The sequence below is a fragment of the Seriola dumerili genome, unplaced genomic scaffold (genome assembly GCF_002260705.1).
Source record: "Seriola dumerili isolate Sdu_G_001 unplaced genomic scaffold, Sdu_1.0 BDQW01000025.1, whole genome shotgun sequence".
Lineage (NCBI taxonomy): Eukaryota > Metazoa > Chordata > Actinopteri > Carangiformes > Carangidae > Seriola > Seriola dumerili.
In genome coordinates, this window is record NW_019174280.1 from 8,028,132 (window position 1) to 8,042,396 (window position 14,265).

The window sequence follows — 14,265 nt, forward strand, 5'->3', positions numbered from 1 at the left end:
GAGGAGTACTGCAGGGTTCAGCCTCTCTTGAGGGTCAAGCACGCTGGATATTCAGTGTGCAGATGACAACACCATTGACCTTAAACACATCTTGAATGCTACAGAGCATGGGTCTTCTCTTGAATATGAAAAGGTTGCTGGTCCTTCATCAGCATGTTGTCAGCCGACCAGTGTGGTTGCCCCACATGAAAATGGATTATTGACCATGAACATTATTAATCTTGAACATGAGGATCACACTCTAAGCTTGTGCCACATTCTCTCCTCAAATGTAGACATTAACTCAGAGATGTGCTATTGTCTGACTTGTGTCATTTGTGGCTACATAAAATGAATGTACGAGAGACAGTATTTAAGAACACAAACTTCCTTTACTCTTAGACAAATGGAGGTCAGAGAGTCCTTGTCCGATCAATAAATCGTTTTGAAGATCTAAACCATCTTGAGGAAGCTGGGAAGATGTTACACTCCACACACAGGGCTGAATTACCAAATGGGAGTAGGCAACAGCCCCGGGCACTGGGGGCACAGGTTCTGTAAACTTCAGGTCGTCTGTGTGGCAGTTACTTTTTGGTAGTTTGATTATTTACAGTTGTTTGCCTGTTAAAGCACAAATTAATTAGAGTGGTAAAGTAGCTCCTGCATTTTTGCTAAATCCTGAGGCTCTTTCATAATAGCAGCCCTACATCACAATCTAGAGTAAATATCTTTCACATTTTAATTGACACAGTACTTACATGGTGCATATTCCCTCACATTTCTGTGTAATCTTGTCGTTTTATCCGACTATACAGTGAAGGAACATGTCTAGGGAGGCTAAACAGAGGCCCACAGCTCACTGCTGCCCTGACGCCCCCAGCAGGTTAATCCAGCCCTGCACTGGAGAAGGTCAGTTTGAGAAGAAGCTGCTCTTTTTGAAATGAAATGAATCTCTACGACCGCTACCAGGGGACAAGCAGCAGTTCTGAAAGATGAGACTGATCCCCTCCACCAGCTTGGCCCGCTGCTGTCACTTTTCCAAGAACATTGTGAAACAGAAATTATGATGTGTGCGCAGTTCTGGGTCTCCTGACACTCTGCGTATTTAATGAATGCCTTCTTGATTTATCATCTCTCTGATACATCACTGATTGTGTTTCTTATAGCAACATCCACATTATTATTACAAAAAGGAAAAAGAACAACACTGTTAACAAATTGGATGACTTAATTTTAAAAGCTCAGTGTTTCTTAGAATAAAGATAATAGGAAATTTGTGGTCTTAATTGCTTTAATATACCGACAATCCAATTATTTCTCCTTACTCTTGGCCTTTGTCTTTCACACAAGAGTGCTGTGTCTGATTTTAGAGTTAGCTTAAACCTCAGGGCTGATAGGAAGACAGATGACGGATACCAAAGTCTGAGGCATGGAGGATAACAATGACTCATTTGCGATATAAAAACATTTGTGTGCTCATTGGTATGACAGTATCCTGTACATTTGTTGTTCTTGCTGAAATAAGAGCGTCTTTGGAACTGTTACTTATGAGAAAATATTGTCTTAAAATATGATTTTTTTTGTCTCATGCTTTGTTTCTTACCTCTCACTCTCTGTTTCTCTCTCTCTCACACACACTTGAATCACTCTCTCACACTAGTCACTATGACGCTATTCGGGGCCTGGTCCCCAAACTGTCACTGTTAATCAATCATTAATGACAGGAGGCAAACTCAAACAAACTCCTATTACAGCTGACATAAAAAGTGCTGGTCAGAATTTGACAGGTTAGACAAGTTTGACATGTCTGACCATCAGCCTCGGCCAGTGACTGACCACAGAGGCACACAGAGGGGAAAACTGCTCGGAGGACTCAAATGGTCTGTAGTCCCTTTTTGGAAATGGTAGAAAATAAACAGTGTGGGTGGTACAAAGCCCAGGGGGGTTCTATGTTTTATTTAATGAGAAAGTTAAACTAAAGAAAAGTCCTTAAGGCAGTGACACACTCTTGACTCATAGAACTTTGAAGAAGTTTAGTCATGAAGAAGTGAAAAGGCCAGCAGCTGTGTATAGGCGCTGAAACAAAAATCAGTGTCCATTCCAGCTGATGGATGTACACTGATTTCTTAAATTAAAGAAAGCACCTTGTCACCTTCCATACAGGTATGAATGAACAGTAATAGATCATTGCCATTGGTTGAGAACAGATTACATTAACCTGATGCCAAAGCCAGGATGCATGCGTACAAATTTCCATTTCCTCACATCCATAAGAAAGCCTGACCAGATTTTATTTAACCATTCAACTCTCCCATTATATTGTATGTGAATTTCATCTCGCTAGCCTGAATAATATTTCAAAGCCTTCTTAAAAATGCCAACCCAAGACTACAGTTCTGGTGGAAAAATATTAAATCCTTTTAGTTTATTGTAATCCTGTCGACTCCACTGGTACACCCACACGCTCTTCTCACTGCAACACCTAATGCACCCGTTTGATTTTGAGAATGTATCTAAGCTGTCAGCGCTCTTCTCATTCTGCTCTGCATGCCTGCTGCTGCCACACCACTTACCTGAAAACGCTCGCTGCTGCTGATTATATAGCAAAAGCCAGACGTCCACGCTGTATCCATCTCTAGGCTCTGAGTCCTCCCATCTAGAGGGGAAGTTATCATCGGTCCCCACGCCCTGTTGGGCTAAGCTAGGTGCTTCCTTGGGAAGAATGTAAAGGCACCATTCCATGCAAGTTTTCTGTGTGTGTTTTCTCACTGAGCCTGTGCATATTCTCATTTGTCCAGGTCATAGTATCCTAAAGGAGTTTAAATAGAAACAACTGGACTTGATTATTTGTCTGGGAAGACGTTTCGCCTCTCATCCAAGAGGCTTCATCAGTTCATGTACGCATCTGACCAGGCTGAGACTGGTCCAACTTCTGGTGTGGAGACCCAGGTTTCTCACTGAATTTCCTTTTTTTTTTATTTTGATCTGCTTATTTATTTGTTAATCTTTGACTGAGAACAGTCAACTTTAAAGATGCTGCCCAAAAAATGTCAGAATCAACAATTGATTCATGAAATTATAAATTTTAACGCTGGGTTACATTCTTGCATCCTTTCCTGTGAATCCCTCATGTGTAGGTTGGCAATTTGAATCCAGTTTGGGAATGGAGGACACTTCTAACTGTTAATTACAGAATGTAATGGCTATTGCTCAGGAAAAAAACAAGAACAAATTGGGTTGTGGAATTTGTGTCTAACTGTGAATATAAACTCCTCCTCAGGTCCCAGATATAATTTTGGACATGACCTTGGTCTCCCCAATGGTAGCTATGGCCCTGAGTGCTGCTTGACTGTGAGCTGTCTTCAACTCACACCGTTTCTGTCCATTATCCGACAACACACAGCATAAGGAAAGGCTGGAGGTCTGACACCTGCACCAAAAAGATTGATGATGATGTTGAGATAGGCCAATTCCTATAGTAGACTAAACCTACTCTTCATATCACAGCAACTTACATGTGAGAGTTACAAGGTTTTTAATAGGGACTCCCGAACTCAAATTCTATCAAAGCAAGAACATACAGCATTACGTGCTTAATGATTTCAGAGAAGACCGCATAAACCAAAGAAAACTGTTGCACACACCTGCTTTGAGTATGTCATCACTACACATCCCCGTCGTCTCATCAGCTCAAATCCTGGGGCCATTTATGCCCAACATATTGCCTAGGACGCACGGAGGCGCTAGATCACTTCGAGCTTCGATCCCTGTCCCTGCATTGACTTGTTCAATATGAAACCAGACGTGCAACTCATTCAGATTCCCCATCCCTCTCTCTCTCTCTCTCTCCCTCTCTCTCTCTCTCTCTCTCTCTCTCTCTCTCTCTCTCTCTCTCTCTCCCCCCTCGTCTTCGCTTTAGCTGCATGTCGCTCAGTCAGTCAATCAGTGGCCCCGGTCCGCTGCGCCTGCGTCCGCCTCCACAGCTCTCCAAAGACGAGACGCGCCACCGCCGCCGTCACTGCGGGCATGACATACTGGCAGCAGTAGTGGGCTTCCGTCAGCCCGCTTTTAAGCAGATTACGAAAGGAGAGGAAGATAAAGAAGAGTAGAAAGGAGAGAAGTGACTCAATTCTACCCCTGCCGTGCGTCGAGAAGAGTAGAAGAGTCAATGGCAGGGGCACAGCCTGGAGTTCATGCGCTGCAGCTCAAGCCAGTGTCCGTGCCCGAGAGCCTAAGAAAGGGCAACAAATTTATGAAATGGGATGATGTAAGTAATGACGAGAGAGACCGGCAATGAATTCTCTTTTTTTATTTCTGCACGCTTTATTTGAATGCATGTGCCGCCTCTGAGATGTGTTACAAAATCTATCGGCTACTCATGCAACAGTAGCCGATTGATTTAATTGTCAGCGGAGATCGCGTTGACTGACAGCGGCTGCCTCGTCTTTGGCTTGGCTGGTTAACGTTAAAGAAATGCAACCACAGCTATAGTGACATGTGAGTTGTTTACATTTCCAAATTCACAGTCGGTGTATGTGCGCGCGTCTGAGTGAGTGCGCGCGTGTATGACAGTGTGTGAATGCGTGCGCCGCTCATTAAATCAAAATTAAACATTTGAACTGAGCTCGCCCCTCCTCCTCCACTGGAAACGTTTTATCACTTAACCACAATTAATTAGTGTATCGGGGCTGAACCTGTGGCTGGCAGTGTAACCACCAGGCAAGACTTGAATAACGATTGTCTTTTTTTCCTTTTCTCTTTCTCTCTTTTTTTTTGTTATCATTCTTTCATACTACTGGCTGTCTAGCTGTAGTGAAATGACCTTGATTAAAATTGCACACTGCTGTTGCGTATCTGGCGAAAACATAATAGTAGTAGCCTTTAAACAGACAGACATGGCTGCACTGCACCTTCTCCAAACAACAAATCAACACATCCTTGTAATAAATCAATAGAGATGTTGCCCATAAAATCCCATTTGAATGGAATGACCTTGTAATATTTAATGGTTCACTTCATCTCATTTGCTGTCAGTATAATAACTCTCTGTATTCTGAAAGGGACTTTCTGTGATAGGTGTGAAACACCTATCACAGACCATCTCATTTGAATAACTGCTTGCATTCCTCTGGTTTCTCCAACCTTGATGCATGTTTATTGCATGAGCATTTGAATATGAGCACAGTCATGATTACTTTCATTCTTGGAAATACTTTCCCTGCACTGAAAATGCAGAGATGTGCCCACCTGTAACTGCTGAGTGAAGTACTGTATACTGCTGTTGTCTTGTGTGAAAGGAGAATCAGATGGTCATTAAAGATCACATGTAAATCATACACGTCGAGCACCATAGGAAGTCAGGTTTTGATAATAAACTGTGCTGTTATACTAGTTTTATATAAGTGACATTTTGAAATGTAATTTTATGATTTCATCCAAACAAAACGCGTAAGTGAAATATTCATATTCACTGAGCTCAGGTGATTCACCACAGCACAGATGGTGTTAGTGGAGCAGTGTTAGAGGAGTGTGAATGTGGTCAGTACAGATGGCTGGGGGGGGGGGGGTAGCTCACTTGCAAACTTACCACTCTGTCAATCATCAATCTTAAACTCAAATAAGACAACTTGACTATTTCCTGAACTTGTAATTACTAATGAGTGCCCCCACCCCCCACCCCCCACCAGCTCTGTGGTTGGCATGTTGTGAGAAGGGGTGTGCGTGGTGTGTGTCTGTTTCCCCTAACAGCCGTGTTTGTGTACTGCAGTTTGTACATGAGGGTCATATCTCCAGAACCAACTGCCCACCAGGCCTTTCCTGCGAAAGCACACACCCTCAAACACAGACGTACGCACAGATACTTTCTCCGTTTAATTTCCCACACCCTCCTTCCTTCCTCTCTCGTCTCTGTGTCATTTCATGGAAAGAATCACAAAAGAATACAAATACAGACTGAGAGAAAAAAAGAGCCGTAATTGTCAGTAAAAAAAAGGATTGACTTGAATAATTTTCTTGTCATTGCTTTGAACGTTGGGCTCCACTTGAATTTCTCAACAAGAATTTGCACAAGCGCCTCCAATTTTTGAATGTATATGAGTTTGAATTTTTCGCTTTACTTCCTTATTAGCTTCAGTGAAAATTTTGTCACACTGCTGAACATTCAGTGGAGACAAAAATGGTATAACATTTTGTGTACTGTGTAAGGATGGCATTCTGTGCTGCATGAACAACAGCCGTGAGTTTTCTGGAACAGAGTGTCTGAAATGGTAACGAGAAGCGCTGCAGACTTCAGCACACAGTGTTTGGTGGTTGGCTTTTGAAAAAGAATAAAAAAGCAATCAGAAAACCTCTTGAAATGTTTGTGAAAGGCTCAAAGTCCCAGACCTCCTCAACCCACCTCACACAAACGTGCACATACACACCTTGTACTTTTGTTGCTGCCACTTGCAGACTACTGGCTGCTGCTGTAGCTCATGAGATACCTGGTTGTGGTTTAAAAGATTTCCTTGATTGTGTTAATATTTGTCAGTCAGTCAGTGCAAATGTTATATCAGCACCAATGGCTGCTTTCTGTTAAGAGAGAGAGTTGAGGACTGGTAGATATCCAAATCCATAGACCCTTCATTGTAAAGAACACTGACAGAGACAGGCAAGATGTGAAATATGTGAAAGATTATGCTAGGTCTGTGTAAACAGAGGTTTTTGTAAGCTTACGCATGTATCAGGCCTTTTTGGTCTGGTGTGTATTGAATAAGATATTATCAAGTGCCACAGGCAGCCTAAAATCCCCTAAAAGTCATAAGATGTGTCATTAGCTTACAGAACAAAAATATGTTGCGTTCAAAGCTCCTCTCTAACACGTCCCCCTCAGGTGGCAGCTAATGGTACAGACCATCCCCTGAAGATAATGGCAGGATCTCCTGCCCAGGATCGGTTCCCTCGGGGTGTTTTGCACTTTTGCAAGTCAGCCTCTAATTTCATCTTAATTCAGCAAAGAGCAGGCCACAAACCTCCTCATGTCTTCCCATTAATGACAAATCCTCCGAGTAGTCCAACAGCAATAAAAAGCACGAGCAGTACCACTCCAGAGTTAGTAAGCTCAGCAAATCACTCTCAAATCTAATCCACAATGTTATAGGTCGTTATGTTTTCCGTAAATGAGCAGACCCATGAGGGAATCTTTCAGTCCATAATGGCATAATGTGTTTGTAGTGGTGGCCGTGGAGAGTTAAGACATTAAGAAAGAATCTGTGAAAATAACTGATCTCACATCATTAAGCAGATTCCCACTGCTCTCAAGCCATCTTCTTCCGTTCTCTCTGACACTACCGATAATCCATCACTCACCACAACTTGCCCACTGAGTGCGTTCTTGACTCGGCTTATTGCAATTATAAACAATGTGCTGTAGAATTATTCATCCAACTCATTATCATTTTATAAAGTTTATTTTGGAGTAACTGCTATAGTCATGGAGGATGGGAAAGGGATATTTATCTGTATAAATTAAACTGAAGAAATTGGCCGTGGATTAGTTGAGTAGAGATTAGAGATACGGAGCTACAGTTGTTCTGAGATGTTGTATCTAAGAACTGCGAACATTAGGCTTTTTTCCTGCCCTCAGGCTATAAGTACTGTGCACGCGTATGCTGCATGCGTTCAGTGGTATGAGCTGCGTCTTTTGTCATTCATTCAAGCCTGCAAAGATTGTGCAGTCATGTGAGCAGAGCCAAAACGATTCCTCTCGAGTCTCTAATAGATTTCACGGGAATGGTGAGTTGCCATAGCAAACGTCACTATAGCAAATGCCTCAGATGCGGCAGCTTACCATTTCCCGCACTGAATGAGTTGTTTCATTTACTTTCTACTCAGTTCCCTTTTTTCTCCAGCTTTTCTTTTTCCCTCTTCCTTTTCAATTTCTCCATGGTTTCATTATGGGCTGGATTTCACTATTGCTCTGTCATGGAGCAGGTGTGCCAGGGTCCATAAACTGTGATTGTCTTATTTAGACAGTATGAAATGATTTCAGATTACTAATAGCTCTCTACACCTCAGCACTGACTCCTCCGCTGTCTACCAGCTCCCACCTCAACCCTTTCATGATATCCTACACTGCAAGTCGCATAGGTTCACACCCAAATATGACAGGCATGTAGCAGATGCAGACCATTAGCTCTATCTCCCAATGCTTTGATAGGGGCATCATTAGAAGCCTCGTGAAGACACTTTGAAGATTTTTTTTTTTGCTCTGTACAGCAAATGTTGTTTCCATCACTCTGATCCTACAGCCATGGCTGATTGAGGAGAACAATATGCTACTGTTCAGCTGAACCACGGCCACTGTGGACACAGAAAAACAAAAAAAAAGAAAAGCAAAGGCTCTTTCTTTTTATAGAAGCATCCAATAATATCTGGCATTGCCATGTATGCCTGAGGGTCAAACTGTGTGTGTGTTTGTATGTGTGAGGTTTTTCAGCCGTCTGTATGTGGGAACTGTGGGAAAGCATTTGTGTGTTACAAGAGGGGAGAGATGAAAACATCAGCTGTGAAACAACCAGCAATTCATGTTTGCAGTCATCTCAAATACACACACACACACACACACACACACACACACACACACACACACTCACACACCAGGCTACTTGGTCATTTGTGGTGATGCCAGGTCATGGTGGGGAAAGAACCGTAGAAGGAAAGGATTGTGTGCATGCTTACAACATAAACAGCACTTTTAATGCCATTGTAGATTGTGGTATGCAGGCAGTATTACAGAACTACGCTTTGATCATGAGAAATTAATTAATTGGTTTACCCAGAGAATATTCTGCCTTACACACGAAAGTATGCACTCACATAAAAACACAGACAGGGATACGCAGATGTAATCAGGCACACATTGACTCCACATGTCTTTTTCTTTGTTTTCCTACAGGATTCTACCACTGTGACTCCGGTGACTCTAACAGTCGACCCCAAAGGTTACTTCCTGTATTGGACCGACCAAAACAAGGTAAGACACCACACCAACAACGCCAACTCAAGTGTTTTGGTCTGGCCGAACTCTGAAGCACTTCTAGAGGTCACTTGAAATCCTTTTAGCTGCCCTAACTTCTTAAATTCAACAATAGTTGTGCATCTGCAGGCCTGAATGAAAAAAAAAAAAATAGAATGGGCCTCTGTGTTTATAAACTGTATACAACATAATCTTGCCTCACAATGCCGGTCAACTGTCAGAAAACTTTTCTACAGTATTTGCATTGTGTTGCCATGGAAAGTTACTGTGCTTCAGGAAAGCTGATGTTTGTCTACATGTTTCGCAGACAGTTGCTTGAAACCATCTAACTTCATCATTAACTCAGTCATTGCACGATCCAGTACTCATTACCATGGCAACACCAATAGGATTCTGTGGTGGTTAGACATTCTGACTGTAATTATCATGATACACCTGGAATTATTAGAAAAATTGCAATTGGAAAACTGTGTGATATGATGTGATATTTGTGATGTGAATGGAACATAGAGGCCCATGCAGGATCAAAGACAAACATTTTTATTTGGCATTTCAAACATTGTGATGCTTTACAGACTGCTTTCAGGATTATCACGTCTTTGATTTTAGCAAGACATATTCGAGTGTGACAGTACGAGTGGCTTACAGTTAGCTTGCCTCTTAGCGGTTTCCATTTCGAAATTTGTGCTTTATCACACTGACCCTTCTTCCATTCATAATCTTAGTAGAACAGCAGGAAGCAAGGTCCTTTCTCTCCATTCTGAATTAAGCCACTGAAAGAGCAGTGCTGCAAAAAAGAGAAATCTGAACTGCTGCACCTGCAGTGCTTAACTTGACACCTGTGAGAATATTCCATAGTGCATTGTGTTTTTTTTCTGTGCTCCATTTATGGCTTTCATAATAACCAGGAAAAAGGTTGTGTAATTCAAGATATTGGACATTATCAGACTATCAAGCACTTCCTCTCTGTTTAACATTGAAAATGTGCAAATAATTTGCAGAGGCTATTTCAGTTTGGTCAAGTAGTTGTTTGCTCGGTTTTTTTACATTTACAGCTTGAGTGCGAGTCTGCCTATAGCGCCTCTATTCTTTAAAAACCAATCCAACTCCAAACAGCTCGACGGACCTAATGTGTTCCTGTTCTATTTGTGCGTATAACTGTATCAGCACCGGCAATCAGAGGTAGACTAATTAATAGCCACCATTGATTTTATGTTTGCCTAGATGAGAGTATTTTACCGGAGCCATACAAGAGCACAGACAGGAGTGCTGACTGAGACTTTACCTCTCCACACACACACACACACCTCTCTACACAAACATGCACATACACACGGCCATTTATGAGTGTACTGCTTTTACGTTTTGGTAACAGAGAAAGGAGCCTATTATGTTGGCAACCTACTATGAATTAATACACTATTTGTGGAAAAAAGAGGGAATGCCTTCAGGGCATATATAGACTTCTACTAAACAATCAATGAGTAAAGGTTTTTGGAAAGAGAGAAAGAGACAGACAGATAGAAAAACAATCCCAAGGACCACTTTTGATGTCTGGCCTGTGTATGTGGAAAAGTGTGTCTGAGGTCAGAGATGACAAGCACTGAGTGTGATTCTCAACTAAGAGTGTTGGGAGCGGCTGTTTTGCCATCAATTCATCATTATTGCCTGCGCTTCTGTCATAAGGCAAGGACTTTGAATGATGAGGCTTTTATCCGTGTGTGTGTGTGTGTGTGTGTGTGTGTGTTTACGTGTGTGGGTGTCTGTTCTGTCTCTCTGAGATTGATACCAAGAACAACCCAGACAAAACTCTATTAGGGCATAAAGAAAGGCATCCACCATATTCCTCTGTGCCACAGTCAACTCAGAAGTCTATATATGTTTATGAATATGTGTCATGTTTTCGCTCACATTTATTCACCGCGGTACCACACATCTGTTCAACAGACCAATTTAAACAAGATATGATGCTCTGTCCAGTTGTTATGTGTGTGTTTGTCAGAGACCCAGCCTGATGGCCTGCAGAGTAAAAGCATTCCTCAGATTCTTCAGAAGCACAGCAGAACTGTACTCAGTGTGCCCACTGTGCATACTTTCAAACACACATTGTCACAGAGTTTTTACTATTTACTCTATTTTCAGTTTTACTATTTCCTGGAGGCCTTGCACTAGGACTTGTTTAATGCCACAAAAGAAAAAAGGGTTTTTCTCCTTGATACAGAAAACCACTTTTTATTCATTATCATTCAAGTCATGAATTCGATTACTTTAGACTGGACTTGACAAAATCAAAAAAGACATGCAGCTCTTTGATATCAATGACTTGTGACTTCAGTGGGATGTTCACCCTTTGACTCCAAATGACTTGAAATCCTCCCGAAGCTCAATGATTAAAAATTATGTTCTAAAAAAGCATGCAGCAAATCAACTCATTGTTTTCCTGACAACAGATATTCTTTGAATCAGTCCCAACGAAGCCAATTACATTGCATGATCAGGAAAGGTGTTTTTGGCGGTGCACATCAGGAGATAGACAGGAGATGATACCCAGGGCTCCAGACGTTTTATCATATCTGAGTCATTGAAACTGGACAAACCATTCTATGTGAAAGTCATATATTTTGGCTTTTGTGTATGTTGTCGGCGCTGGCTCAGAGTCAGATGAGGCCATCTCTGCCAAAGATGTTGGGTCTGGATTAGGCATCTTGCCCATTAACTAAGTGCACCAAGTATTTTGAGGTACTTTTACTTGAGAATTTCCATGTTATGCCAGTACCTCACTACTTTTCAGAGGGAAATATTGTACTTTCTACTCCACTACATTTGTTTGACAGCTTTAGTTACTAGTTACTTTTAAGATGAAGATTTTACCCAATGGATGATATAACAAGATTTTTAAAATACAACACAATGTTAAAGATTAAACCACTGGTCTCACGTGCGTGTCATGCAGGCAGTGTGTCCGCTCTAACCCGTTAACATGGGCGCTGAAATGAAAACCAAGATGTTCCACAACCAAATAAGAGCTGGCAATAATTAGTTAACTTTGCATGAGATCACTAAACAAATAAATCAGAAAACAGTGATGTCTAACAGCAGTAAAATTAGCCTATGTTGCCTCTGTACTGAATTCCTAATGATGAGATGATTCAATGTTTAGGACTCAAATAATGAACTTTAGCACTTGGCACTTGACTTGGGACTTGTTGGTCGTAACCTGGGGCTCCACGCAGGACTTCATAGTAGAGACTTACATGTAACTTAAAAGGCAGTGACTATGTAGGCATGTGTGGGAGACATTGAGACAGAGGCAGGAAAGGTGATAGAAGGACTGTGCTGTTAATGGTGAGGTTTGTCTTTTCCATCCAGTGAGGAGTTCTTCTGTCAGAGTGTGATCCAGCAGTGGATTTCAGCCATGTTTTAAGGTCAGAAAGGCAAAGTTTAGTTTTGACGGCAGCAGAAAGGCAATGTCAGATCTGTTTAGTCGTGCTGTTCTTTGCCGTTTGTTTCTGGCAATCCTTTCAGCTGATGACTCAAGACTTAAGGATGCTTCTAGTTTCACCCTGAGGGTTTTTTTTTGAAGCCACAGTAAGCTGTACTGAAGATATGCCCTGAGCTTCAGAAAGGTAGTAGCCTATACTGTGAAGACTTTTCAGAACTGTAACAAGACACTTTTATTGATTCTTGATTGAGTCTGTTGGGGTAATCAAGGTGACTTAACAATGGCAGCAGCTCAGGAGATGAGCTAAGACATCCTGGATCCAGACATAGGCTTAATTAGATTTTTTTGCTTTCCTCCCTCCACCGGTGGACCGTTGCCAAAAGAGGAGATTGAACAATGTTACTCTTGTTGAAGATTAGACGTTGAAGTAGTTGTTGAAGGTAATATAGTCTGATATAGCAGAGGGGTATAATACAATCTCTCCTTTTTCTCTGTGGATAGAAACAGGTGCAAGCTGTGTGGATTGTAGTGTGATGTGAGCTCTGCTTCCATTTCTGCAACACTGCTGTATTTTTAAACAGGGCACTGCTATGTAAACTCCTGCAGTCATAATTCTCTCATGTTTGTATGTGTTTGCTTCAGAGTCCATTTGGCTGCCTTTTTATGTTTCTGCATGCTCTCTCCTTCACCTTGAAAGACCCACTGTTTTGAACACACGCGCACACACAAACGCGCGTGCTCACACACACACACACACACACACACACAATGTACAAACACTTACATAGATGGAGACATAAAGATTTGACAACGACAACAATATAGTAATCAATAACAATGAGATAGCTATCGTTGAAAAAGTCACTGCTGGTCTTATCATTGTGAATCGGCAAACATCAGTTATAGTTTAGAAGTTGGCACATTTCCCATACTCATAGTCAGGTGCGGTGCTTTCCCATATTGGATGAAAAGTACATTACATTAAGGAACAGGAAACTTGTGAAATATATTTACAGGTTCCTTGTTCAGAGTTTTGAACTAACACTCCAGAGATCAGCGTGAGGTATTTAGACCATTTGTCCACATTTAAATACATGTAATGCTTCACGTAACAAACACATGAAACACATGAATGTACACACACAGACACATGCACACACACACACACACACACACACACACACTCACTAACATTCCTGTAATGTCCAACCGGGAACAGGTGCTTCTTTAGTTGGTTAAAAATAATTTCTTCCCCTGTTGGTTGAGCCTGCTCGAAAGGGGAGGAGCTATGCAACAGTGAGAGGTGGACTGACTCAGTCAAATTAACAGCCTTTTGGTTTAGTTGCCATGGTTGCCATGCGACAGCACACACCTTGGAAATGTCACATTCTCTTTCGGCCCCCGCTCATGTTCTGGAGAATGTTGCCGCTTTGAAACTGATATCATTGTTTCTTTGTGTGAGTGTGTGTGTGTGTGTGTGTGTGTGTGTGTGTGTTCATTTCTTTCTTGCATTTGTGTGTGTTCTCCTGAGCAGGCTGTGTGCTATAACAGCAGGTTAAATGCTTTCTCTCGAGAGATTTATGTTTCAGCCGTGTGCCAATTTCAGGACATTGACAGGACAAGTGCGCAGCATATGGCAGTGAATGATGTTCAGAGGTGAAAGACAGTTCACCCCAGGCCAAAACCAGACTCACACAGCTGGCAGCTGGTGTGTGCGGGACATTTCTGAATGAGCCTGGAATTGACCTAATCCAGAGCGTGAGTAAGGCTGTTTTGGGTCAGTGTTAAACCTAACACACACTTGATGCTCAAACACAAACGCACACCC

The 14,265-nt window shown here is 41.9% G+C and overlaps 1 protein-coding gene across 1 annotated transcript in view; it reads left to right on the forward strand.

Annotated features, from left to right (window-relative positions):
• Window positions 1–3,939: 3,939 nt before the first annotated feature.
• Window positions 3,940–14,265, forward strand: part of plcb1 (phospholipase C beta 1) — a 105,817-nt gene continuing 95,491 nt past the window's right edge. Inside the window, exons 1-2 of the mRNA XM_022770389.1 lie at window positions 3,940–4,246; window positions 8,915–8,992. Coding sequence (XP_022626110.1) covers window positions 4,148–4,246; window positions 8,915–8,992 — 177 coding nt within the window. The 5' untranslated portion in view covers window positions 3,940–4,147. The remainder of the gene's footprint in view (window positions 4,247–8,914; window positions 8,993–14,265) is intronic.